Here is a 27,270-nt window from a genome sequence, read left to right on the forward strand (position 1 = left end):
GTTTGAATGGGCCTATTGTAATCTCACTCATTTTATTCCTAATAGCCAGTTTGATTGCCCCAAAAGGGGAATATCTTGTTTTAATTTGCATATTAGGTGACTAGTGAAGTCAGAAGCTTGTTTCATGGGTTTTATTGGCCATTTGTAGTTTTTGGTTATTAGCCTACAATTACCCAGCTTCCTTTTGGCATGCTTCCCTATTTGATGATTTGGTAACATTTTTGTCATTTTTCCATCACATTTTCCAGTGTTTAATTTGCCTTTCATTTTTATTTGTGGAATTTTTGGGCTGCGTTGGGCCTTTGTTGCTGCACACAGGCTTTTCTCTAGTTACCGTGTACAGGCTTCTCATTGCGGTGGCTTCTCATTGCGGAGCACGGGCTCTAGGTGCGCGGGCTCAGTAGTTGTGGCACGTGGGCCCTAGAGCCTGTGGACTTAAGTAGTAGTGTGTGGGCTCTAGGGCGCATGGGCTTCAGTAGTTGTGGCGCACGGGCTCAGTAGTTGTGGCTTGCGGGCTCTGGAGCACAGGCTCAGTAGTTGTGGCACACAGGCTGAGTTGCTCCGTGGCATGTGGGATTTTCCTGGACCAGGGATTGAACCCGTGTCCCCTGCATTGGCAGGCGAACTCTCAACCACTGCGCCCCCAGGGAAGTCCCTATTTATGGTATTTTTAATGTTATTCATAAAAAGTCCTCCAGCCCTGAACTACATAAACTGGGTTTTTTTGTTTGTTTTAATTGAGCCATGCTTAAGACATACATAGTGTGTTCACACTGTAGTGTTGACTAGAATGTAACGTGTTTAAAAAACAACCAAAAAAATTAAATTGGAATTCATCAAACCAGTATGTTCATCAGACTGATGAACTTAGACAGTCCCTCTAAGCTTTGTGTTAAATGTATGGACCTTGAACTCAGGGTTTTGGAAAACTTAAGTTCTAAGGGAGCTTGTAGCTATCTCAAAAGAACTGTCAAACTGAGGTGGAGTTACAGCCCTGAGTGTCCACAGGGAGACCATTTAGCTGCTCCAGAGCAGGCCCAGGTTACAAGTTGACTTCATTACTGCTCATTCTTTTATTTTTGACACCTGTAAGAGTCTTCTAGTTTGGCCTTGTAAGGAAAGTGATTTGCTCTTAGAGTATCACAAAAAATTGATGATTTATTGATAATAGAATTTAAACTTATATTTGCTCTGTAAATAAGGTCTTATGACACCAGGGAAGTTTCAATAGTCCTTTGTGTTTTGCCCACCAATTTGGTGCAGTTGGAGTTAGCAAAGCATTGATAATTTACAGCTCTTTCTCAGTCTTCAAATCAATATGAAAAGATATGTAAACTTACAATATATGAACCTTGAGACCTACTGAGGAGGAAGTTTGTTTTTATGTCACTGAAGTCTTGTTTTTAAAAGGTGGAATTTTAAAACTAAAGTGATAAGCATTTGTCTTTTAAGTCCTTGTGCAAATATTAATCCACACCAAGTCCTTATGATATCAGAAATATCTCAGTTAAAAAAAAAAACAATTTGAGATCATTTTGTGTTTAGAAGTTTTAACTAAGTAAGCAAGTTTACATTAGTACCTACTCTGTTACTGACTGTACCATTCCTTGTAAAGGGATGAGGGTTTTCAATACATAGATGATCAATCTGATTTTATATCCTCCCCAGTTCAATTTTTTATCATAATCTTCTCTTTTGTCCTTAATTCATATCTAGTTGTTGCCCATTATAATACAATAACAAGCCTTGCCCTCTATTTGGCAGAACTGGATTGTGTTATCAGTGTATCAGCTGCCTGCAATTTGAGCTATGTTCATAGAAGTTGTGCCCTTAAGACATTTCATTGGTTGCTTTGGATTTACTAAATATAGAGGAAAGTATGGTCAGTGTTGGAAATTAGTGGACCCTACTATAAATCCTTGAGGTTAGATAGCAAAAGTGGGATGAGTTTGAGGGTTAGGGCCCTTCATCTTCAGCAATTTATTACAAAACAAACATGTATCCATCAACATGTAAGGTTACTAGAATCTAATCTTTGTTCCAGTAAAGCATTCTAGTTTTCAGCAGAAAATTAATTATGAATAACTATGAGAAACAACTTTTTAAAATACTCCAATGATTCTCACCTCCTGGTATTCACATACTTGTGCAATTCCCTCACCTTTAATGTGGGCTGGACTTTGTGACTGTTCTAACAATCAGATTAAGGCAAAAGTAGCAGGATGTCACTTAGATTCGGTTACAAAGGGTGCTTCTGTCTGTGCACCTGCTCTTGCTCTGTCTTGGAAGACTTGCTCTGGAGAGGCAAGTTGCCAGGTGAATAGCCCTTTGGAGAGGCCCTCAGCCAGCAAGGAACTCAGGCCTTCGGCCCAACAACCTGTGAGAAGTTGAGTCCTGCAGACAACCACTGAGCTTGGAAGCAGATCCAACACCTTAATTGCAGCCCTGTGAGAAGCCTTGAGGCAGAGACACCTAGCTAAGCCTTGCTGATTCCTAACCCACAGAAACTGAAATGTTTTAAGCCACTGAGTCGAGGGGTAATTTGTTATGCAGCAACAGGTAACTAATACAGAGATGTAAGATAATGAAAGCATTTAGGAAAGACACCCTTCTGGTTCACATTTCGGATGTAAATGATAAGGCCTTCTTACCTCTCTTGACCTGCTCAGTGCTAGTCACTGGTAAAGCTTGGGCATCACAACCATTCCTGTGCTCCAGCCCAAGGCAGAGGAAGGAGTAGAGTAACTCAACTTGGTTTAGAGGAGTGCTGGTTTTATTAATTTTTCTGTATACTTTCAAAGATGATATTTGAGGCATCTTTAAGAATTTAAAGGTAAAGCCACTTGAAAAGGGCTGATAAGCAGTTATTAAGTGTCAGCCAAAATCATTACTTTATTGGAGAGGTTGAATTCTGAGTTTCCTTGAAGATAAAGCAGAAGGTGAAACGCTGAGTCATGTGACTCAAACAGATTTCTGATCGTCCCCAGCACTGGTCATTAGTAAACATCCACTCCTGCTTTGGTGAAACTCACTGTTCTTGAGAGCAAGGTGTAGGCTATTGGCATATGCACCTTAGGCCCCCCAGAAGCTTCTGTGGACCACCGTGGTTGCCATTTCAGAAATATTTTGAAGTTAGGGAGGCTTTTAGAAATTTTTCTTTTGCCTTTTATAAAAAGTAAAATTACGAGAAATAACTGAACAAATCTATCTAGAAAAGTCACAAAGCTACAGAATTGGCCAAATTCTGTCACTCATCCATTCATCAAGCTTGCATAGGGAATTCCCTGGCGGTCCAGTGGTTAAGACCTCTTTTACTGCCGTCGGCCCAGGTTTGGTCCCTGGTCAGGGAACTAAGATCCCACAAGCCGTGCAACCAAAAATAAAAATAAAAAATAAATAAAATTTAAAAGCTTGCATAAAGTAGATGCCTGACAATGAAATAATTTTATCAGCACAAGAAAACATGAAAGTGATCATTCTTAAATCCCATTCTAATAGTCCCTGTCATCAACAACTGGGACAATGCTGGGATACTCATACCTAGCCTATCCAAACTGGAGAAGAAACACTGCACTCACTGGGCAGATTGTCAGAGTGCACTGGTTAAAAAGCATCTTTTAAACCAGTGCACTTTGAATAATCCCTGCAGCCCAGAATAAGAAGCCTGTTTTCCGTGTCACTGCTGGTTGATCAAGCAACAAGATCCATTACGGTTTTGTTCGATATTTACCCACTTTCTACCTGTGAGAAAACAGCACCCACGTTTTCTCTTTACTGAGGAAACAGACAAAAGACCAGAAAAAAGCACCTGTTCTTCCTGGATCATTCACTGCAGATAATCAACAAAACCCTGTTTCTATTGCAATACATACCATCCTCAGGGCAGGGAACAGCCTAAAGAATCTAATCTTTGTCTTGGCATTTGCTACAATGAGGTATTACCTAAATTGAGTTCCCCTCTAGAGACTGGTAAAAGATTCACCATTTAATGTACCAAATCCAAAGTTGTTTTTTTTGTTTTTTTTACAGGAGAGTTCATCTATTACTCTTAACAAATTACTTGGCCACAAGTAACAACTTTCCAAAACTGGTAGCCCATTCTGACTGGGTCAGTGTGGACACTGAAAAAATGTGATTTTTGGTTCCAAAGGGAAAAAAGAATTTAGTCTCGAAAGTTTTTAGATCCTAAGGTCACCCAATCCTGATGGATTCAGGTTCCGGTGACCTCTCCATTCCTTACCCATCTCTGAGCATCAATAAGAAAACAAACCTGAAAAGAAAAAAGCAAAGGACCCCCTAAACCTCAACCTGAAATGATCCAGCATGCTTACAGCCACCTCTTCTTCATCGCCCTCTTAGAGCTGGGTGTCAATTTCTGGGTGCTTTCAAACAAGTATCCTCAGTGAATTAGACTGTCAGGGACTCACCTGGGAGGCCCCTAGACATAGACTCATCCTGCTCTCATTTTACCGAGAGGCCTCAAGAGGGTAAAGCAATTTGCTGGTGTGAAAGGATAGGAAGAGAAAGTGGGTCCCCAGTCAGGAGAGTTAAACACATGTCTCTGAACATCTTGGATGTGGTCACTGCAGTTCTTCTTCGCTGGAGTTTTCCGGATACAGTAAGAGGTCTTGTCTCAGGAGATTGTCATCCTATAATGAAAGGCTTCAGGATATGAGGCCTAGAGCAGCAGATACAGGGAAGCATGGAAGGAACAAGTTTCTGTTTCTGAAGAATTTGATTCCCTCATTTTCCATTGTCGGAAATAGATGACCTGTGGTATTAAAAAAAAAAAAAGATTGCAAGATTATAGAATTTGACATTTTTTAAGCCAATAAAAACACAAAACTTCCCCATGTATGCTCACATTTTGATTCAGTTACTCCAGACATGCAAACTTCCTCACTAGTATATAAGATAGTATCAATGTCCCTCAAGTAAAAACTCATAAATGTCTTTTAAGATGTAAATAAATGTAGTGCAAGAAAAAGAAAAAAGCAGACAGCTGTAGTTAGCTTTGATTCAGTAATTCCACTCCAGAATTTATCAACAGGAGCAAAAAGTTATCTATGATGGCAGTGCTAAATGCCTAACTAAGGTCTCATTTAGCAATGAAATGGTACACCAGTGCTGTGGAGTTTGTGGCTTTCAAAAACTTCAGTAAGGAACATGGCAAAAACACGAGAAAACGTTTATACTCTAATCATTTACTACTCGAAGTGTGACCCCTCCCCAGCAGTGTATCACTGGGGAGCTGGTTAGAAATGCAGTGCTTGGCACCCCTGCAACTGAATCAGTCTGAATTTTAACAAGATCCCCAGGTGAGTTATGCACATTAACGTTTAAGAATCGTAAGTGTGTGTGTGCGGGGGGAGGGCGATGCTAATTTATCATTATTCAAAAAAGTATGTCTGTGTGGTCAAGGATGGGAAGGTTCTTAGCAAAAATTATCAATAAAATAGTTTAAATGGAGATAATCCCTGTGACCCACACGAAGTGCCTGGCCGGCTGTAAGTCCTCAATAAATGACAGCTATCAGGGAGGTGATACTGTTGTGGGCTATTCCTTCTCTTCCTTCCTCCATCCCTCCCTCCTCCCCCACCCTTTCCTTCTTTTTAAAGGTGTTCCTTCATGTCCTTGTTAAATCACATTTTAGAAACTGAAATGACAATAAGGAAATTAACATGTGTTTCGTTTTCAACCAGACATTAAAATTGGTTAAATTCGTTTCTTGCTTCAGCTATCAGGGAGCAGGGAGCTAAATTTAATACTCAATACACTAATTCTATTAGCCTAGCTTTCTGTAATATTTGTTTTCTTCTCTATGACTTTTATTTTCTATTTTATTAGGTTTTCCACTATGTCTCTTAAAATCACTTAAACTTCTTTCTGAAAATAAGGGTCCAAATGACAATAATGACTTCTAAAAACAGTCTGTTCTTGTTTGCCAGGCTCCACAAAAAGATGAGTTTATGAAACCACCCGCCTGTTTTAAATTATTTCTTCTCTCCCTGTGCTTTTACCACTTCTCAAGACACAAGTAAAACTAAAGGGTTCCTGTTTGCCCCTCAGTGAAGGTCTCAGATGCCATCCAGCTCCTGCCCCCTCCCACCCCACCCCCACCCCCCTACCCCCTCTCTCCCTAGGCCCTACAGCCTAGCCTCATGAGTCATTCTGCGAGCCCACAGCACTTCCAAAGGAACACAGACCACCCTCCAATCAAATTACGCACCAACACTCCTGTTGCTTCAGACTTCCTCTGCGATAAAAAAAAAGAGAACAGTATGTGTTTACAACCAAGCCTTGTTTTCAGGATAATTCCCTGCACACTATTCCCTCTCCAAACTAGTTCAGATTCCTCTTATTCACTCTCAAGAAAGCTTGCACTTTTTGTTCATAATGTTTATCAGCTTGTGATTCCATCTTGCATGATTGTCTCCCTTACTAGACTTAAGGTCCAAATGTAGACTTCCTCCCTCACTGTACCCCCTGGACCTAAAGGTGTCGGTGGGCAGCTGGAGCACAGGTCCTATTATTGGCTGGGCAGATGGATGATATAAAGAGTGGAGATACTGGAAAGACAGAAGGTGGAGAGAACTAACATTTATTCATCACCTAAAATATGCAGGTATTGTTGGTGCTTTATATACACTATCTAATCCTCAGCACAATCTTTTATTTTTTTTATTGAGGTATAATTTACTAACATAAAATTTACTCATGTAAAGTATACAACTTGGTGGTTTTTAGTGTATTCACTACATTGTGCAACCATCACTACTATCTGCTTCTAGAACATTTTCATCACCCCAAAAAAACCCTGTGAACTTTAGCGATCACTCCCAATTCCCCCCTCTTCCCAGCCCAGGGGAAATACTAAAATTTACTTTCTGTCTCTGTGGATTTGCCAGTTCTGAACATTTCATATAAATGGGGTCATACAGTATCTGGTCTTTTGTATCTGGCTTCAATGTTTCCTTCCACACTGTAGGAATTAACAGTACTTCATTCCTTTTTATGGCTGAATAATAACTTATTGTATGGATATACACATTATGTTCATTCAGTCATTAGATGCATGACTGTTATGCTACTATGAACATGTGTACAAGTTTTTGTGTGAACATATGTTTTCAATTTTCTTGTGTATAAACCTAGGAGTGGAATTGCTGGGTCACATGGTAACTCTGTGTTTAATCATTTGAAGAACTGCCATTCTGTTTTCCCCAGCAACTGCACAATTTTACATTTTCTATAGCAACGTACAAGGATTCCAATTTCTCCACATGCTCATCAGTACTCGTTATTGTTCATCTTTTTTGTTACAGCCATCCTAGTGGATGTGAAGTGATATCTCATTGTGGTTTTGATTTGCATTTTCATAATGACTAATGATGTTGAGTGTCTTTTCATGTGCTTTTTGGCCATTTGTATATCTTCTTTGAAGAAAAGTCTATTCAAATCCTTTGCCCATTTGGGACTTCCCCGGTAGTCCAGTGGTTAATACTCCACGCTCCCAATGCAGGGGGCCCAGGGTGGATCCCTGGTCAGGGAACTAGATCCCGCATGCCGCAACTAAGAGCCCGCATGCCACAACTAAAATCCTCACAGGGCAACGAAGATCCCGTGCGCTGCAACGAAGACCCGGCGCAGCCAAATTAATTAATTAATTAATTAAAACTGTATACTTTTTAAAAAAAAATCCTTTGCCCATTTAAAAAATTGGGTTATTTTTTATTATTGTTGAGTTGTAGGAGTTCTTAATATACTCTGGATACTAGAATTATTATTATGACTTGCAAATATTTTCTCCCAATCTATGGGTTGTCTTATCACTTTCATGATGGTGTACTTCGAAGCACAAAGTTTTCAATTTTGATGAAATCTAGTTTATTTTTTTCTTTGGTACTTGTGTATTAGGTGTCAAATCTAAGAAATCATTGCCTAATCCAAGGTCTCTTCTAAGAGTTTTATAATTTTATATCTTACATTTAGGTCTTTGATCCATTTTGAGTTAATTTTTGTATATGATGTGTGGTAGGTGGCCCAACTTCATTCTTTTGCATGTAGATATCTGGTTGTCCCAGCACCATTTATTGAAAAGACTATTCTTTTCCCCATTGAATGGTCTTGGGCACCCTTGCTGAAAATCAGTTGGTTGTAGATGTTTGGTTTGATTTCTGGACTCTCTATTTTATTTCATTGATCTGTATGTCTGTCCGTATGTCAGTACCACACTGTCTTGATTATTGTATCTTTCTAATAAGTTTTGAAATCAGGACATGTGTGTCCTCCAACTTTGTTCTTCTTCAAGATTGTTTTGGCTATTCTGGGTGTCTTGCATTTCCAACTGACAAGCTGATCCTAAAATCAAAAAGCCAGCTGGGATTCTGATAGAAATTGCATTAAATCTGTAGATCAGTTTGGGGAGTATTGCCATGTCAGCAATATTAAGTCTTCTGATCCATGAACATGGATGTTTCCATTTACTTAGGCCTTTTCTTTAAACAATGTTTTTTTAATTTTCATGTACATTTCATTTACTTTTTTGTTAAATTTATTCCTAAGTATTTTATTCTTTTTGTTGCTATTGTAAATGAAATTTTTTTAATGTCATTTTCAGATTGTTCATTGTTAGTGTATACAAATACATTTTTGTATATTGTTCTTATATTCTGCAGCCTTGCTGAAGTTGTATATCAGCTTTAATAGTTTTTTAGTGGCTTATTTAGGATTTTCCATATACAAAATCATGTCATCTGCTAATAGAGATAGTTTTTCTTCTTCTTCTCCAAAGTAGATGTCTTTTATTTCTTTTTCTTGACTAATTTTCCTGGCTGTAACCTCCGGTACAATCTTCAATAGAAGCGACAAGAGCAAACATCCTTATCTTGTTCCTGAGTACAATCTTGTGAAGCAGGTATTTTTTACAAATGAGGAAAAACCTGCCTCCTACCCTCTAATGAGGGGAAAGAGGCTCAGATCAGGAAATGGATATACGGAGAACCCCCAGGCTACTCTAACCCAAGGGGGCTAGGTGCCCACAATCTGCAATCCAGGAGCTGTCACATCTCTGCCCTAACCTGCCTTTCCTCCTTCCCCAACAACTCATCCCCTTTGCTCCCCTGTTGTTCCTCTCTCCACCTAGCAAACTCCCCTGTTATTTCAAGACCCAGCCTCAGTGCCACCTATGGGAGGCCACACCTAGCTCCCCAAGCTGGACCAGGGCTCTCTCCCCTGTAGGCCCTGAGAGTGCAGGGGGACAGGGGGACACTCTTCTATCACAGACAGCCTCTGCCACGTAGGTCTGTCAATGCCTTATCGCATGCCAGCCTGCAACCCTCCACTGGCCCTTGGCCTCTGCGACAAGGGCTGTGTTTGATTGGTCTTGGTGTCCCCACCCTTGGCCAGTGGCCAAACCTCAGGCACCTGGCAGAGAGGAAGCCTCACCTCCCTGGGGTAGAGAGAATTACCTTTTCCATCAGCCTTATAGTCGTCAGGCAGCAGCTTATCCTGGCGGTAGCCCAGCACAAAGGCCAGGAAGGAGAGGATGAGGGCGTCTCCAATGCTGAGGATGGCCAGCATGAAGGCCCAGCGGATGGTGCAGTGGCCCAGTGTGTATTTGCCGGTCTGCTCCCCACACATGCGCCGTACCTCACTTGAGTCCCAGCCATCTGGGTAGACCAGGCAGCCAATCATCAGGCCTGTGGCTGAGGGGGCAGGAGGGGTACAGATGGTATCAAGCTGGGTGTGCTCGCCTGCTGCCTCCCACCTTGCACTGCTGTCATCGTGTCACCTCCCTTCTTCTCTTATTAACAGCCTTGAGAGGCACAAGGGGCAGCTCCTGCCATCCTTCTTGTAGAACACGGGGGAGAAAACTGAGGCTCCAAGAGCTAAAGCTACTTGCCCCTGGGGGCCAGTGGTCAGGGGTGGAGGCGGAGAGAAGAGCTCCTCAGCCCAGGGAGGTTCTGCCACAGCACCAGGCCCTCAGCTGTGCCCCTCACTTTGGACTTGACGAGGCGCCTGGCTTCAAAGTCCTCCCAAAATCTGGTCCCAGCCCAGAGAACTCATCACTCCAAAGATATACATTTGTTCATACTCCAACATCTCTGAAATAAGTGTAATAACAAAGCTTTAGGCTATAATTTGATTAGAAGTATTTTTCCTTTTTACAGCACATAGAATAATGGTGTGTCCTACAACTCAGGTATCTTAGATTGAATGAATACAGGAAGTTTTCCAGCCCCATCTCTGGCTGCTTCCTTCATGAACCTTCCATTCAAGCAAACAGGTCTCCACACTATTACCCACTACAGAACAGTGCAGTTGTCCACACTTCCCTGAATGTGTTTAAAATGCTGATTCCCAGGTCAGGGTTGGGTTCAGGAATCCCTGTCTTTAAAAGCACTCTTCTGGGTGATTCTCTCAACAGGAAAAGCTGGAAACACTAGGGAAGGCTGCCTGGATCTCAAGCCCAGCTCTTCACTAACTAGCTGTGTGACTCAGAGCAAGCTACTTAAGTTTTCTTGCCTCAGTTTCCTCATCTGTAAAATGGGAATAATAATAGTATCTACCTTTTGGATTGCAGCAAGGTTACAATGAGTTAATATTGGAAAAGTGCTCAGAAGGTTGCCTGATACATAGTTGGCATTTCCTGACTGTTAGCTAGTATGCCACACTGTGCTTTCATTGATTTAGCATTGACAGCCCAAAATTTCATCTTCCCCGCCTTCCCTCCACTACTCCCACACCCTCCCACCAAATTTCCACCCCAACTTAGCTGCCCAGACAGGTACATATTCCTGGGATGTGACTGGGGCAACCCAAGGACAACCACCAGGCAGGCAGGAGGTGCCTTCCTTCCCTTGTCTGTGCCGCTTTCCCACCCCTGGCCCTCCTTTCACAGGCCTGGAGTCTCTTTAGTCCCAAAGCTGTGCCCTACCTGGGAGCCCCATGGAGAAGCACCTTGCAGGACCCAAAGTCACCAACCTGGGGCTCCGCTTGTTCTTGCAAGGAAAGTTAGCAGATCAAACAAAGCAGAACAAAGTGTAAAGATCAAGGATCCCACCTCCCCACCTAAATGTATCAACCGTCCTTGTTTTTTTCTAAGAGGAGCTCATTTACATACTTATAGATTACAAAATACTTCATGTACCATTTTTCTCTTGATCCTTACCACAGTTCTGTGAAGTAGGCCATGTATTAATATCCCATCTTCAGATTAAAAGACTGAGGTCTCAGAGAAACCAAGTGAGTTGCCCAGTCATTTAGCGATGGCAGAGCCAAGACCTGCAATCATGGCTCCTGACTTTCTTGACTTCAAAGTTAATTCCCCCAGGCTCCCAGACTGACATCTCTCCAAAGAGCTGAATGTATTTAGTGGTGACATTTCAGACTTAGTGACAAGCAGGAAGATCCTTAGGATGGAGGAGGGGGACCCTCCCAGAGCTCTTTGGTAAAACCTGTGCTCTTCCCCACTTGGTGTGTGACAAGTCCTCTGGTACCTGGCATGGCCCCCTTCTCCTTCTATAGCACCTCCCTACAGGGGTTCAGAAAAGAGCCCAGGGCCTCCGACTTGGAAACAGGTTGTTACTATGGGTACCACAGCCCTCTAGGAGCACCCCACCCATCTACCTGGGCACAGTGGGGGTCCACCCCGTCGTGGTGTCTCAGGGCTCTACATAGAGGCCAGCAGGGTATTCTCAGGCAAGTTTACTTACCCCTTCTGACTTCCAGTCTCTCATCTGGAAAATAAGGATAATAATACGTGACTCGGAACAGGGTTATGAGGACCGTGATCATGTATAGAAAGTGCTTACTGCAGTGTCTGGTACATGGTAAGTGGCCAATTAATGTTAGTTGTTGCTATTATTATTGGCATTGAAGTCAGATGGAAGCAACCTCGATGGATGTGGCTGTCATTAGAGCTGTTTACAAGTATTTCAGGTACATAGTAGGATTATACTTCCTCGCCTCTCTCCCTTGAAGTTCGGCAAGTTCTTAAAAATTCCTTCAGCTAATAAAATGTGAGCAGAAATGCCGCGTGCTTTTCCAGGCCAGAGCATTTAACTGCTGATGGAGACTTTCCAGAGCTCCCTTTCCCTTCGCAATGATGACAGCCAGATGACAGCTGATGCTCCATCAGTCTGGGCTCTGGAAGAGCACAGTGAGAGCAGAGCCCTCCACTGATCCTCAGTGAGCGTGTACCATTATCAAGAAATAAACCTTGGTCATAAGCCACTAAGATTTGGGAGTTGTCTGTTACTGTGGCATCACCCCATCCATCCTGACTGATAAAGTTGTTTTGTGTTTTTCGTGTTTACTGAGCACCTACCATGTGTCAGGCACCATGCAAGGTGTTTTACACGCATTATAACATCCCATCCTCGCAAGAACCCTGTGATGGGGGTACTGTTGCTACCTTCTACAGATGAGTTTAATAGAACTCAGACAAGCAAATTGCCCTACCTGTGTTTTTAGGATCTGGGTCCACATTCTGCCTACACCTGGCATCCAGAAGCTCAGTTAACTTTGTTAAGCTACAGCCCCACACTGCCCCATTCATCAGTCCTCTTTCCCCTCTCCTGCTCCCTTCCCTGGCCCCAGGCTTCTTGGCAAGGTTAAGATAACTGGTTTAGGTCTCTTCAAATGGAGGAATCTCCCAGCGGCTGGCTGTGGGGCACACCTCCTCCTCATCCCTCCCTTTGGCTCATCTTCCCTTCCCCAGCATGGAAGAATGGAACATGACACCACCTTTGCTCTCTCCCCCAACGTAAATGTTTCATGGGATGGCACCTGGCCACCTCTGCTATCGGTGTCTTCAGCTCCATGACCCAGACAGGGTCTGACTCAAATGGCCTGGTGACCCCTCCCCTACCCAGGCCCTCCCAGCCACTGCCTGTTCAGCAAATGGCACCTGTTGCAGGAGGTTGGGGGAGTGGAACAGTGGAGAGAATGAGAGAGGGAGGGTTGTGTTTCCAGCATCCCATAGCTCTGATATGGAGGACCAGCTGGCAAGCGTGCCAGGGTCTATTCTACTCCTCTTTGTCACAGAACTGCTAAATCTTCATTCTCCCTTCTTCCTCCCCACTGTCCACTGAGACTTAGCCTCATCCCTGCCCCAGCCTCTCCCTCATCATATAGAGGGAGTACAGAGAGAGGGAGAAGGCAGGGGGATTGGGGAGGCAGCTCTGGAACCAGGTAAGTAGCCTGAGTACAAGATTCAGAGTCGAAGGTTCTGTCCCTCACTACCTGTGTGCTAAAAGACAAGTTACCGGCTAAGAGCCTCGTCTGTAAAACAGGAGGAAAACCCCCCTCACTGTGTCATGATGAGGCTCCTCCAGATGATACATGTGAAAGTACTTTACAAATCATTACATTTATGTAAATGTGTGCCTCAATAAAAAATGTCTTTGGAATACAGCTAGTTCTTGAGACTCACTGCCTTTATTCTATTTCCTTTGTTGCCAGATGATCTGCTGCAGCCTTGGCTAAGTCTTATCTTCTCTCTCAGTCCCAGATTCCTCCTCTATAGTTGGGGGGGGGGGGAATGCTATAGCTCTCTAGGGTCCCCTCCAACTCTGACAGTCTTGAGTCTACGTGTTTGGTTGTATGGGATTCTGATCCCTATTCCCTTCTCCCTGTTAACACTGCTTCTCATTCTAACCAATGATGTCAAGATGATTTCACTCTAGCCTGCAGTCCCTAACAAGGCTCCTGGACATTTCCCTAGTATGGACAGTCTGTGTGTGGTCCTTGGAGAGGGGAGGGACCAAGGGCTGCAGGACAAGGTCTTAGGCATCCCTTCCTGGGCTCTAGAGGAGAGCAGGACCAGCTGGCCCAAGGACCCAGTGGCCTGCCTGGGGCCAGGAGCAGGAAAAGGGGGACAGGGAAGGCCTTGCCTCTGAGCACCACCAGTAGCCACCTACCCCACATAGTTCTAAAAGACCCTATTCCCCTCCCCCATCACAAAATATCACTTCCACTTGCTGCCTCAAATGCTCACACTTGCTGCATCAAGTATGGAATCTTATAATTAGGGAACAAAGACCTTCACTCTACCATTAGTGACTTGCTCCTGGGCAAATCATTTCCCCTCTCTTGACCTCAGTTCCTCATCTACAAGAAGAGGAGGTTGAACAATTTGATCTCTAAGGTCTTTTTGGTCTCAGCCATCCTAAGACTCTCTAATTACTCTTCCAAGGCATCTGCAGAGCATTGAGTATGGCTGCGCTATAAAGGAGGACAGCTGGGTAGGAGGCTCAGAGACTCCACAGAAGGTGGGATGGTGGGCCCCTGCCTGCCCTCCCGCTATCCCTCCTGCTATCCCTGCTCACCCGCAGCCAGCTGCATCCATGCGCAGATCTTGTAGACAGTGGCCGTGTTGCAGACAAAGAACAGGCTGAAGCAGATGATGGAGCCGATGATGAGGAACATGGCCAAGGCCACAAAGAACATGGCAGTCTTGAAGGCTCTAGAGGGGATGGAGGAGAAGTCCAGCGGGCCACCCTTGCAGATAAGCTCAGACGACAGCACGTTGCCCACGCAGTAGGAGAAAAGGCCAAAGTAGCCTGCCTGGGGTGTGCTGACGCTGTCACCGATCCAGTAGGGCTGGATGAAGAGCGCCATGACCAGCACGGAGAAGCAGATGGTGAGTGTGCCCCACATCACACCTACGGCCCTCGAGTTCCGCACATAGTTGGTATGGTAGATCTTGGCTGCCTCCTGGGCAGGCAGCAACTTCACCATGGTGAGGGCACTGGGTCCTGGGCTGGGGACTTGCGGGCTGGAAGTGGCTTTGCAGATGGATGGAGGCCCAGAAGTGGGTCACCCCTCAGCCGGGTTTGGGGAGAAGGCGGAGGTCAGGGCACAAGGTAAGGCTCCCTCCAAGGTAGAAGAAAGAGGACTAATAGGACAGGGAAGATGACCTTGGCCTCTTCAGGGGAAGCTTGTCCAGGTGCCTGTGTCCCCTCTTGCTCTAGCCGGGCTGTCTCCTGTCTCCTACCTCCTCTCAAACCCGCCGGGGTCTCGAGCCTGCTGGCGCCGCCCTGCCCCACCCCCACCGCCAGCTGAGAGCACCAGAGAGCTCCGCCCCCTTCGCGCGGCCCGGCTCCTCCTCCCTCCCTCCTCCGAGAGCACTGTTTTCAGCACCGTGGCCAGCGCCTCGGGACTCGGCACAGGACGGTGCAGAGTGGCCGACCTACCCACTGCACACCCCCGCCACTGGGAATCAAGGCCCCTCTTCACCCTCCTGAGCAGGGAAGGCAAGAATTGAAGGCGTGAGGCTGCGGTTGTCACATTCCTCTCGCTTGGTTTCCAGCCGCAAAACCGATTCTTGAGCGCAGTCCATATCCCATCCCACCGCTCCCCGGCTCCCTAGTCATCCTCCCGGAACCTCCAATCCCCCGGAGGCCAGCAACGCCTTCCGGGTCACTGGTTTCCCGTCCCTATCATTCAATCGACAATTACTAAGAGCCTACTGCGTACTACGCCCTATGTTGGAGGATATCTTCCCTCAGCAAGAACCATAGAATCAAAAGGACAGGGCCCCTGCTCTCAAGGACCGTGAGGTATTTACATATATGTAAATATATGTGTATTTACAATGCAGACTGATAGGGTGATAACAGAAGCTACAAAGTAAAGAACAGTTCTTATGAGCCTTCTCAGACCTTAACATATGCTTTTTGTTCAATACAATGTCTTTCTCCTCCTGTTTATATTTTTGTTGCCTATTTCTTTTTTTAAATTCATTTTTTATTGAAGTATAGTTGATTTACAATGTTGTGTCAATTTCTGCTGTACAGCAAAGTGACTCGGTTATACACATATACACATTCTTTTTTTAATTCTTTTCCATTATGGTTTATCCCAGGACATTGAATATAGTTCCCTGTGCTATACAGTAGGACCTTGTTGTTTATCCATTCTGTATGTAATAGTTTGCATCTGATAACCCCAAATTCCCAGTCCGTCCCTCCCCCACCCCCTGCATATTTCTTTTTTTCCCCTCTTTTTCAAAATATCTATATTTTTCCTGAATTTATAGGTAAATACATGATTAGTATATAGAAAAATTCAAGAAAGTTACATAAAAGAATAAAAATCACTCATAACCCCAAACTGGGAGCTTTAGGCAGATCTGGATTTGAGTCAGCCACTTTTTAGCTAAGGATGTAAATTTCCCAAGCCTCAGTTCATTCATGTATAAGATGGGAATGATAATAGTATCTATCACATAACGGTTAGGTAAAATAACATATGTAAAATGTTTAGTCCAGGGCCTCACATATAAAAGTGCTCAGAAATGTTTATTATTATTATTACTGTTACTATTACTATTGTTATTATTATTACCTCTGTTAACATATTGGTGTATTTCCCTTCTCCTGGACGTACTGCTTTACACAGTGGGATAATAATGTATACGTATTTAGCATCCAATTTTTTTCTCACATTACTAGTTTTTCAAAATCAAGATTTTAGTCTTTATGTAATAATCGTTTATTTATTCCCCCCTTTGAGGGTATTTTGACAGTTTCCAATTTTTCACTATTAAAAAGAACCCTGCTTTAAACATATTTGTGCTGTTACCTATGTTTCCTCTTTCCACAAAATCTCTGGCTTTGTGACCAGTCTTCGCCATCAGACTGGAAGTTCATCAAGGCATGGCCTGTGTCTCCACCATCAGACTGGGAGCTTCCCCAGAGCAGGGGCTGTATGTTCCCGCATTCAGAAAAGGCCCTAACCTGGGGCCAAGCTCTTAGGAGCTGATGGACACTCTTTGTTTGGCCTGACCAGCAGAACTTCCCCTGCCTCTGAGAGAAGCCTCTCTTGCTTTCTGAGGTTCTGGTGGGATAGCCAATCACAGGGCACACAGACCCTAGAGACAGGGCTGGGTGTGTGACCCAAGCTAGGCCATCAGTCTCTCCCTAGGGAATCTGAATTGGTGGTGGATTGACATGAGGAAAAAAAGGTATTGTTTAGTCAGGCCTTGGCAACATCCTCAAGAGATAATCCATAAACTCCTGCTACTGGGAGCTTCAGAGCCACCTTGATTCCTGCGCCACCCAAGACAGGTGGCTCTGTTCCATCTTCAGCTCTGTGACTCACCCACTATCTTTCCATTTCCTTCTTTTTTGCTTTCATTAGCTAGAGTAGGTTTTCGCTATTGGCATCAAAGAGCCCTAACCTGGGGAATTCCCTGGCGGTCCAGTGGTTAGGACTCAGCACTTTCACTGCAAGGGTGCGGGTTCAATCTCTGGTCAGGGAACTAAGATCCTGCAAGCTGTGAGGCCGAAAAAAAAAAAAAAAAGAGCCCTAACCTGATCCAAATATTAGCACCAGAAAGGGGGTTTCAGGCCCAGGCTTCAGACAAAAGGCTCTGATATTCCTGTTTACGTCTGGAGTTGGGAAAACCACAGCCCATGATACTGTAGAGGAGAAACAGCTAATCAAATTATCAGCTGCAAACAATAGGGATCATGTGCCCTCTGAGGGTCAAGTTCTGGGGAACTGAGTAGCTTTGGCCACAGACAGATTTAAAGGTAATGAAGAAATCAGGAACACAGAGTAGGGTGACTGCTTATAAAGGCAATGAATAATGTCAAGCAAGACAAGCTCAGTTGTCTAGATTATTGATTCAAGGAATAAAATGAATTGCAAGACCTTTACGTGCAATGGCTCAAAGAATTCATTAAGTCTTGTTGCTAGAGGGCATAGGACCCTTAAAATAAGATTCAGGTGTATGAAAGGACTGAACTGCAAGGCCTTGAACCCATCCCATGCTCCTGAATGGTTAGACCAGATCACCTCAGGAACTGGTAGAATCCTCACCTTGGCCCCCTGACCCTTGAGCTAAAGGGTAATATACTAGGAAGAGCTAAGCCAATGCCCCTGGTGCTCCCTCTCACTCTCCAAATAATAAATCAAAAACAGTATTATGTCCCCATGGGAGCTGTAGAAATCAGTCACTATCAATGACTGCAAAGATGCAGGGGTGGTGGCTCCTGTCTCTAGTGGACTTTTGTCACATTGTTTTTGGTTTTGGCTGACCAGCCTCCTAACCTCCTTCCTATGTGCGGGTGATACCCTGCTGTGTGGGTCCTGTGGGGGGAGGTTGAGCCTCTTCTCTCACTGTGGAATTGAAGCCCCTTCCTCGGCCTGCTCTAGAGAGAGTTCCGATAGCATGCTGGCACCAGGTAACGTTGGACTGCTGTGGCATGACATCCCACCCCTCCATGGGAAGGCCCTGAGGACAGCAGGGAAGGGAAATATTCATGGAAGGTAGAACTTCAAGTGCTGTAACTATCTATCCCCAAAAGATCTATCAATACATCCTAATCCCCAGAACCTATGAATGTTACATTATTTGGAAAAGGGTTCTTTGAAGATATAATTAAATTGAGGATTTTGAGATAAGGAGATCCTACCAGATTATCTGGGGGGGGGGGGTCCTAAATCCAAAGACAAGTGTCCTTCTAAGAGACACACAGACAAGAAGACAAAGAAGAAAAGGCGACATGTCTATGGAGGCAGGGACTAGAATGATGCAGCCACAGCCCAGGAAGCTGGCAACCACCAGAAGCTAGAAGGGGTGGGGAATGGATCCTTCCCTAGAGCCTCTGTAGGGAGTGCAGCCCTGCTGACACCTTGATTTCGACTTCTGACCTAGAATTATAAGTGAACAAATTTGTTGTTTTAAGCCACCTAGTTTGTAATAATTTGTTATGGCACCTCAGGAAATATACCAACTCTCCTGTAAGGGGAGAGGGCCTAAGGTACAGATGAACACCACTTTGTGGGCAGCAGATAATGGACCAGTCATATGGTCATTATCTTAGACAGAGTTAAGTTTGGAGAGTTAAGTAAAAGTTTGGGGAAAGGGAGCCTTCAGAACAGGGGCAAAACCCAGAGAGTACTTGGGTTCAACGAGAATGTACTCCAGAGGCCTGCTCCTGCAGAGGCTTTCAACATCAGTTGGACAGGATGACTCACTCTGTGAATGCTAGCCAGCTTCCTTCCTCAGCACCCCCATTCCAATCCCACCGTGCACTGGCTCAAAGACCCCTAACAGAGGGCTTCCCTGGTGGCGCAGTGGTTGAGAATCTGCCTGACAATGCAGGGGACATGGGTTCGAGCCCTGGTCTGGGAGGATCCCACATGCCGCGGAGCAGCTGGGCCCGTGAGCCACAACTACTGAGCCTGCGCGTCTGGAGCCTGTGCTCCGCAACAAGAGAGGCCGCGATAGTGAGAGGCCCGCGCACCGCGATGAAGAGTGGCCCCCGCTTGCCACAACTAGGGAAAGCCCTCGCACAGAGACGAAGACCCAACACAGCCATAAATAAAAATAAATAAACAAATAAATACAATTAAAAAAATAAATAAATAAGTTTAAAAAAAAAAAAAAGACCCCTAACAATGTGTCCACGGTGGGTCAGATGGAGACTGTGGATGAATCTTCCATCAAAGCCGATACAGCCAGTCACTACGGGCCCCCAACAATATCAACAAATTTGAGCTCCTGGTATGACATCTATAATTCTCAAAACTCAATAATAAGAAAACAAACAACCCAGTTAAAGATTGGATGGCAAAAGATCCACACAAATACTTCTTTCAAATAAGATATATGGATGGCAATTAAGCACATGAAAAAACACTCAACATCATTAGTCAGTAGGCAAATGCAAATTAAACCACACATACCATTATACACCAGTGAGAAAGGCTCAGTTAAAAACAAAACCCCCCAAAACTGACAATGTCAAGTACTGGCAAGGATGTGGAGCAACTGGAACTTTTGTATGCTGCTGGTGGGAATGCATATTTGTTCAGCCACTTTAGAAAAAAGTTTGACATCTCTTAGAAATGGAAACAAACATTTGCCATGAGACTCAGCCGTCTCACTCCCGGGTATTTGTCTCAGAGAAATGAAAACTTGTGTTCACACACACAAAAAAACATGTACATGAATATGTGTAGCAGCTTTATCCATAATTGCCCAAAACTTTTCAGAAATAAACCAAATGTCTTTCAGGTGGGAAATGACAATGGGCTACTTCCAGACAATGGACTTCCACCCAGACAACGGACTACTACTCAGCAATAAAACGTAAGTAGCTACTGAAACCTGCAACAGCATGCCTGAATCTCAAAGGTGTTAAGTAAAAGAAGCGAGACACCACCCCCCAAGAGAAATATATACATACTGTGTGATTTCATCTATATTACATATAGAAAAGGCAAAACTATAGGGAAATAAAACAGATTTGTGGTTGCCAGGATCTGGTGGTGGGGTTGATTATAAAGGGAAATCATACAAGGGAATTTTTTTTTAGGTGATGGAAGTGTTCTGTATCTTGGCTGGGGTGTTGGTTCCATGATGTATGTGTTTCTCAAAACTCATGGAACTGTATGCTATAAAGGGTGGATTTTCTGTGTCGATTATACTTTAATTTTTTAAAAGGGGGGTTACTCATGTTGGTAAGGTGCCAAATCCTGACTGTCCAGGGGAGAGAGTGTGCTGTTACACAAAGGGAACAGAGAGGTATGTGTAGAACATATGCATGGGCTGCCTCCTATTACTGCCATGTCCAGTATAAAAAATTAATGGAAGGAAGAAACAAATTAATGAAGGCTTCAGTAACCCAACACAGGGGCAGGCCCATCAAGTGCCCAGATATCTCAGGGCTAGAAGGTCTGGGTCACTGTACAGCATAAAGAACCCTGATCAGCAGAGATGCTGGCTGAGAGCAAAAGGAACAGGATGGGAGATGGAGGATGAAAGTCACAAGCACTGTCTACAGCCACGTGGTGCCTGAAGAAAGGAGGGCTCTAGAGACTTCCCTGGCAGTCCAGTGGTTAAGACTCCACGCTTCCACTGCAAGGGGCACAGGTTCCACCCCTGGTCGGGGAACTAAGATTCCGCATGCCATGCAGCGCAACCAACAATTAAAAAAAAAAAAAAAAAAAAGAAGGACTCTAGTGTCTACCCAGATTTTCATTCTTGATGTGTCATGTGTATATTTATATACCCGACTAACTCTCTCTTCTTTGGTGATGGCTAACTTTAATATTTAGTCCCTGAGCTGTAGAATATTGAGATGTGATTGTGACCAAACTAAAAGAGGGGTGACATAACACAGACGTCCTGGACCTAGCGCTGGAGTAATGACTGATGACACATTGGGCCGTCTCCCCAACTTTTTTCAGAGGATGGTTGTGATGTGTTTGAAGGGAACACTAGCAAGGAATGAGGATTATAAATATGGGAAAAAAGAGTTCATGTGTTTGTTGACCAGCGAAGGGAGCGGCCACGCTAAGAGAACAGAGCACAAATTTCAGCAGGACCAGAAGGATGAGGTGGGACAAGGGACATCTTCACAGCAGCCATTGAGGGCCCAGAGGATCAAAAAGACCCCTTCCCCTAATTCCTGAAGCTACATAAGCTTCACTCCACACTCAATCCAATCTTGGTCAGGAGAATGGGGTGGTGAGGGGAACCCTAAAGGCTGAGTATTGAATTAAAGACTGGTAACCTGAAAGTCACTGAATGTCTCATTTCCTACCCTCACCTAAATAAAATGGAGACTGGATGGTCAATGTAAATTTAAAAGCTAAAATTATTGCACATCCCAGTTATAATTTGAGCCTGCTTCTTGGGAAAGAAAGGTTATCTATGAACTAGGCAGCCACGAGTGTCTATTGTTCTTGTTTGCCCAAAATCCTTCTCCTTTCTTTGGTAACAAAAACTCACTCTCTGTTTGGAGAACTGCCCCTCCCCTTTCCATCCCCCTCAGGGCTCTGCCCAGTGCAGATCATGAGTAGGGGTCTGGAGGACCCAAACTAAGTCAACCTGAGTCTCTTGATTGGGAATCTGAGTCTTGAGTGGATTCCCTGTCTGCTCCCCAAGCTGACTCCAGGGCTGTCGCACATCTGACCTTGATCCAGAGCTGTGAGCCCCTTCCCAGAACTGCGATGTCTGTGTCTGTGGCTTATGTAAAGGGAATGTGTTATAGGGGAGTTTCAGGTCCCATAGGGGCAGGAATGCAGCAGCCATGGGAAGGGTATGTGTGTGTGTGTGTGTGTGTGTGTGTGTGAGTGTGTGTGTGTGAGTGTGTGTGTGTGTGTGTGTGTGTGTGTGTGCAAGTATGTGTAACCAGGACCTGGAAATCCATCAGCAAGTCAGGGCACGGCTGACGCTGCTTCTTCCCAAATGGCGAATCCATTCTTCCTCCCCTCTGCAGTCCAGCTTTCTTCATGTCTTCATCAGCACGTCAGAAAACTGCCTTCCTGGGCTTCCCTAGTTCCATGTTTCAGATCAGCTTGAAGGCGAGCTGGTGGGCACAAGCCTACATCCCAGGAGAGGGCCTTGGGTCAGATGTGCATTCCTTGTCTAGTCCGTCCAGTGGTGGGGTGCAAAGACAGTCTCATTTATTAACATGGCTGCCAGAGGCCCGTCCTTGTGTGTCTGGGGTGGACCTTTGCGAATGAAGACTGGGTGACACCCAAGAGGAGTTTGCCACATCCCTGGGTCTACAGCCACTGTGGCCCAACCCCACTGACCAGGAGGCATGACAACACCCATCTCCCACCATCCCAGGTGGTAGGACTTGACCAGGGAGAATTTTGCCCCCTTTTGTTCGTTTGTTTGTTTGTTTGTTTTGGCCATGCCACGTGGCTTGCGGGATCTTAGTACCCAGACCAGGGATGGAACCCATCCCCCCTGCTGTGGAAGCGCGGAGCCTTAACCACTGGACCGCCAGGGAAGTCCCTGTTTGTTTTTTGTTTTTTGTTTTTTTTTTTTTAATTTTATTTATTTATTTATTTTTATTTTTGGCTGTGTTGGGTCTTCGTTTCTGTGCGAGGGCTTTCTCTAGTTGCGGCGAGCGGGGGCCACTCTTCATCGCGGTGCGCGGGCCTCTCACTGTCGCGGCCTCTCTTGTTGCGGAGCACAGGCTCCAGACGCGCAGGCTCAGTAGTCGTGGCTCACGGGCCTAGCTGCTCCGCGGCATGTGGGATCTTCCCAGACCAGGGCTCGAACCCGTGTCCCCTGCATTGGCAGGCAGATTCTCAACCACTGCGCCACCAGGGAAGCCCCCCTGTTTGTTTTTTAATTGAGGTGCAGTATCTACATTACATACAGTAAAATCGGTTCTTTTTTGAGGGGGGGGGAAACCCAAAGCAAAACACTCTTTACATTGGAGAAAGGGTGGTTAGACCGTATGAGGTTTTGGTCCAAAAAGTCCTTAATTACTTCTTGTTTACATTTTGGAAGCACAAACATTGCCAAAGTTCTCTTTGCTATATTCTCCATTTGTAATGGAAAAATCTCCATTCTTTCTCCTCTGGGAAGGTGGCCGTGGGCTGCTGGCAATACTAGGACTGATGCAGTTTCATAGCTTCAATCACAGATAGAAACACCTCCTCGGTTCCAGTTTCTTCCCAGGCCCCCTAGTCTTGACTGGTGAGAAGGGAACAGAAGGGTGGGGAGAGAAGGAGGGGTCAGGATGAGCTCATGGGGAAAAGTGGTTTTAAACACTGAGTCCCATAAAAATAAGAGAAGATAGTGTTCCTTTAATCAATGGCATTTCCATGTCTCTGGAATTGGGTGGGTTTCTCTCATTTTGAGGGTCTCCTGGCTGGTTCCTCCAGCTGCTCCTCTCTACGCCACCCTCAGTGCTATAAGGGGGAGTGACAGGGGTTGGCTACACGGGCTGAGCGCCTACTATGTGCCAGGCACTTCTATGGGGTTTCACATACACTGTCTTATTCAATCCTCATTTTACTAAGAGCTATCAACCTCTTTGCCTCGATAAGAAAACTGAGGCTCACAGAGATTACAAATTCAAATAACTTGGCCAAGGTCATGTAGCTAGTGATGGTGAGTTTTGAAGCCAGGATAAAGGCAAGCCAGTCTGGGGCCTCCCCAGCGGCGCCGTCTTCCACCTCTGGGATGGGGAAGGGGTGCTTTGCTACAATGACCAGTCCTTCAGGGAAAGCTGCTCTGGTCCCACACCTGAGCACACTCAGGCAGCTGTGCCCTTCCCAGCCTTCAGCCCAGGCCGTCAGAGGCTCACGAGACCTCCTCACACGTGGCCTGGGGTAGGGGACAGGGTGAGTGGAGACTTAACTAAAGGGGTGAGTCTTTAATGCTGGAATTGCAGATGTTAAGTGAAGTGGAAAGGAACGGGAGAGAGTCGCTGGAGAAGGACTTCCTAAGGGCCCCTAAATCACTCCTGCAGGCACCCCCGGTGGGAGGGTGGGAGGGCGGTACACCTGGAGTGAGAACACACACCCCTCGGCCAGGGGTTGCAGGGCTGGTCAGCCCAGGGCCCTGGCCCTGCCTGAAAATCCCCGAGGGGCCGTGGGAAGGTTGAGGGTGGGGAAACTGGGCCCCCTCCTCACGCGAGCCTGATACTGCCACATACCTGGGTTTGGGTGAGGTCAAAAGCAGGGCCCAGACTGGGGTGAGGCAAGAGAGGTGTCTAGGATGCAAAATTTAAGGACGTGCTCACACTCTAGGTGTCTCACTTGCCTCACCCTAGTCCCAGCCCTGCCACAGAGCTCAGGGCACCAGAGGTGAATACAGCAGTGATGGCAGCTAATGTTTACTGTTCACGGGCCGAGCCCTGTTCCAGGCTATGTATATTATGTATATAACATATGTTAATTCACTCCACTCTCACCCATTCTATCAGTTGACAGATAAGGGGACAGATTCAGAACAGGTAACTTGCCCAGCTAATAACTCGTACAGGTAAAAGTGTCCCAGAGTTCCCACTCTTAACCATGCTGCCGTATCAGCACCCCCCGCCCAACACACACACACACACACACACACACACACACACACACATATACAAGGCACCAGACGCCAGGTGGTGCCCAGCTACCTTATCAGGACCCACCCCAGCAGACTGGCCACAGCTGGGTCTCTGCCCACAGCAGGCCCTGCGGGACTGGGAAGGTGGGTCACGTGTGGATGAGGCCCCTTTTATAGCCCCACCACCCCCTCTGGCTCTGTCTTTTGCCACCTGACCTGACTTGCTGGCCACGACCTACACCAGCTGTGCCCATTCATCATGGAGAAGGTCCTCGTCCTCCTGCTCCTCACCCTCGCGGTAGCCTATGCGGTCCCCGACCCCCGGGGACTCATTATCAGCCTGGTAAGAGGGTCTTCAGGGCAGGAGTCATCTGAACCCCGAGGTGGGAATTCTTTTTAAGCTTGGATCTTGACCTCTGGGTGGGTCAAGTTGTCCCCACGTGGGGCTACCCAAGGGCTGGGAGGTAAGGCGTCTCTTCCTTTACTGCCCATTCCTGTCCCACGCCCCTTCCCCGGGGGCCCCAGAGAAGGCTGATCAGCATGGAGCCTGCTCAGAGCAGCGGTTCAACCTGGCTGAGGGGACTTTATAAAAATCCAGAGCGGAATTCCCTTGCAGTCCAGTGGTTAGGACTCAGCGCTTTCACTGCCACGGTTCAATCTCTGGTTGGGGAACTAAGATCCTGCAAGCCAGGGCGCGGCCAAAAAAAAAAAAATCCAGAGCCCTGGGCTCCTGCCCCGGAAACTCTGGCTCAGAAGGTTCAGCAGTTTAAAAAGCTTCCCCAGTGATTCTGGCTTCTGACCTAGCCTGACCACACCAGCTCTAAATGCCTCAGGAATACTTCCTTATTTAGTCCTCATAAGAGACACGTGAGATAGGTACTATTCTGATCAACCCCGTTTTCAAATGGAAAGATGACACAGGGGGAGGTTCAGTCACCTGCCTGAGGTCACACAGCTGGAAAGTCTTGAGCAGGGGTTGGCGCCCGGGCTGGCAGGCTCCAGAGCCAGGCTCCCACCACTGCCCACGCTGCCTCTCCACCAAGGGCACAATTGCGAAAGCCCTTTGGGTTAAGAACTCAGTTCACAGCTTCTTAACTCAGGGCCATGCATGGACTCGGAGGGTCCGGGATGCCCCTGAGATTATTTGTAAGAGTCTGTGGGGGGAGGGAGGGAGGAGTTTTCCAGGGAGGGAGGGTCCTCAACCTTCACAGGCTCCTGGAGGGATTGGGGGACCCAGAGAGGTTTGGGGGCCACAAGTGTCCATTCCAGATGGGAACTCTGAGGCATAGGGTGGGCCAGTGACTTGCCCAGGGTCACCCAGGGAGTTGGTAGCGCAGCCAGTCCTAGAAGCCAGGTGTCCTGTCCCCCACCCGGGGCTGCTCCTCTGGCACCACACTGCCCGCTTCTCACGTGGGTGGATGGGGGGTCGGGGTGGGAGGAGAGGCCACCAGCCCCAGGGGTTGGGTTCCTTCACACATGGCCCCCCCCAACCGGGTAGTGGGTAGCGAGGTGGGGCTCTGGGTGGAGAAGGGAGCAAACGGAGGGGGGCCTGGGCTGATGGGCTGCCTCTGGCAGGAAGAGGGCGAACTCTGCCTGAACAGCATCCAGTGCAAGAGCAAGTGCTGCCACCGCGATACCGGCCTGAGCCTGGCCCGCTGCGCACCCAAGGCCAGAGAGAGCAGCGGGTGCTCCGCCTTTGTGAGTTCCGGGGCGGGGCGGGGTGGTGGCGGGTAGGACAGCTCCGAGGCGGAGGGCCCTCGAGGCTTGGGGGTCGGGGTGGGTGGGATCAGGGAGGAGGCTCCGTCTGGACACGGAATTGAGGAGATGAAGAGAGGGAGGTCAGCAGGCTTCAAAGCCCTTTCCCATCCCATCACCTCTCTTGACCCTCACCGCAGACCAGTGAGATGGGTGGGGCAGCCATCTGTTATCCCTGTTTCATGGATGGGTACATAGAGGCTTCCCAGAGAGAGCAAGTTAATAACAGCAAGTGAGCCTACAGAGCAGAGACCAGAACCCAAGTCCTCCAGGCCCACAGCGCCCCCTGGGGAGGCAGTCCGGAGAAGCACCATGTGAAAAGACAGACGAGTCAGGCAGGGCAGGCGATGCCCAAAGTGACTCCCACAGCCTGTGACTCCACTGGCTCCTTGTCTCTGCAGACCCTCTATGGGGTTTACTACAAGTGTCCCTGTGAGCGGGGTCTGACCTGTGAGGTGGACAAGACCATCGTGGGCTCCATCACCAACACCAACTTCGGCATCTGCCTCGATGCTGGACGTTCCAGAGAGTGAGGACACTCACCCAGGCCGGCACGCCACACGGCGCTCCTCCTCCACCACCTCTCCCTGGCTGGCCACCCCTACACGGGCACCTCCATCTTCTAATTGGATTCTTGGCAATTAAATCCCGTCTTGCAAACCTTCCCCAGGCTCCTGGATGTTCTTGCTGAA

The 27,270-nt window shown here is 46.5% G+C and overlaps 2 protein-coding genes across 3 annotated transcripts; one reads left to right on the forward strand and one right to left on the reverse strand.

The window, feature by feature from the left end:
- Window positions 1–1,634: 1,634 nt before the first annotated feature.
- On the reverse strand, window positions 1,635–14,745 carry LHFPL5 (LHFPL tetraspan subfamily member 5). Its single transcript, XM_036870372.1, has 4 exons — window positions 14,334–14,745; window positions 9,471–9,707; window positions 6,234–6,256; window positions 1,635–1,647 (listed from the first exon to the last, which is right to left on the reverse strand). Exons 1-3 carry the CDS (start codon window positions 14,743–14,745, stop codon window positions 6,246–6,248), a joined length of 660 nt encoding a protein of 219 aa, XP_036726267.1. The 3' UTR covers window positions 1,635–1,647; window positions 6,234–6,245.
- A 10,277-nt stretch (window positions 14,746–25,022) lies between these two features.
- CLPS (colipase) lies at window positions 25,023–27,243 on the forward strand. Of its 2 annotated transcripts, XM_036870373.1 has the most exons (3): window positions 25,023–25,166; window positions 26,399–26,521; window positions 26,980–27,243. In XM_036870373.1, exons 1-3 carry the CDS (start codon window positions 25,083–25,085, stop codon window positions 27,109–27,111), a joined length of 339 nt encoding a protein of 112 aa, XP_036726268.1. In that variant the 5' UTR covers window positions 25,023–25,082; the 3' UTR covers window positions 27,112–27,243. The 2 variants fall into 2 exon arrangements, with proteins under 2 accessions (XP_036726268.1, XP_036726269.1); XM_036870374.1 differs by lacking the exon at window positions 26,399–26,521 and having other exon boundaries at window positions 25,083–25,166; window positions 26,980–27,111.
- The last annotated feature ends 27 nt before the right edge of the window (window positions 27,244–27,270 follow it).

The sequence above is a fragment of the Balaenoptera musculus genome, chromosome 11 (assembly GCF_009873245.2).
Source record: "Balaenoptera musculus isolate JJ_BM4_2016_0621 chromosome 11, mBalMus1.pri.v3, whole genome shotgun sequence".
In the NCBI taxonomy this organism is placed as follows: Eukaryota; Metazoa; Chordata; class Mammalia; order Artiodactyla; family Balaenopteridae; genus Balaenoptera; species Balaenoptera musculus.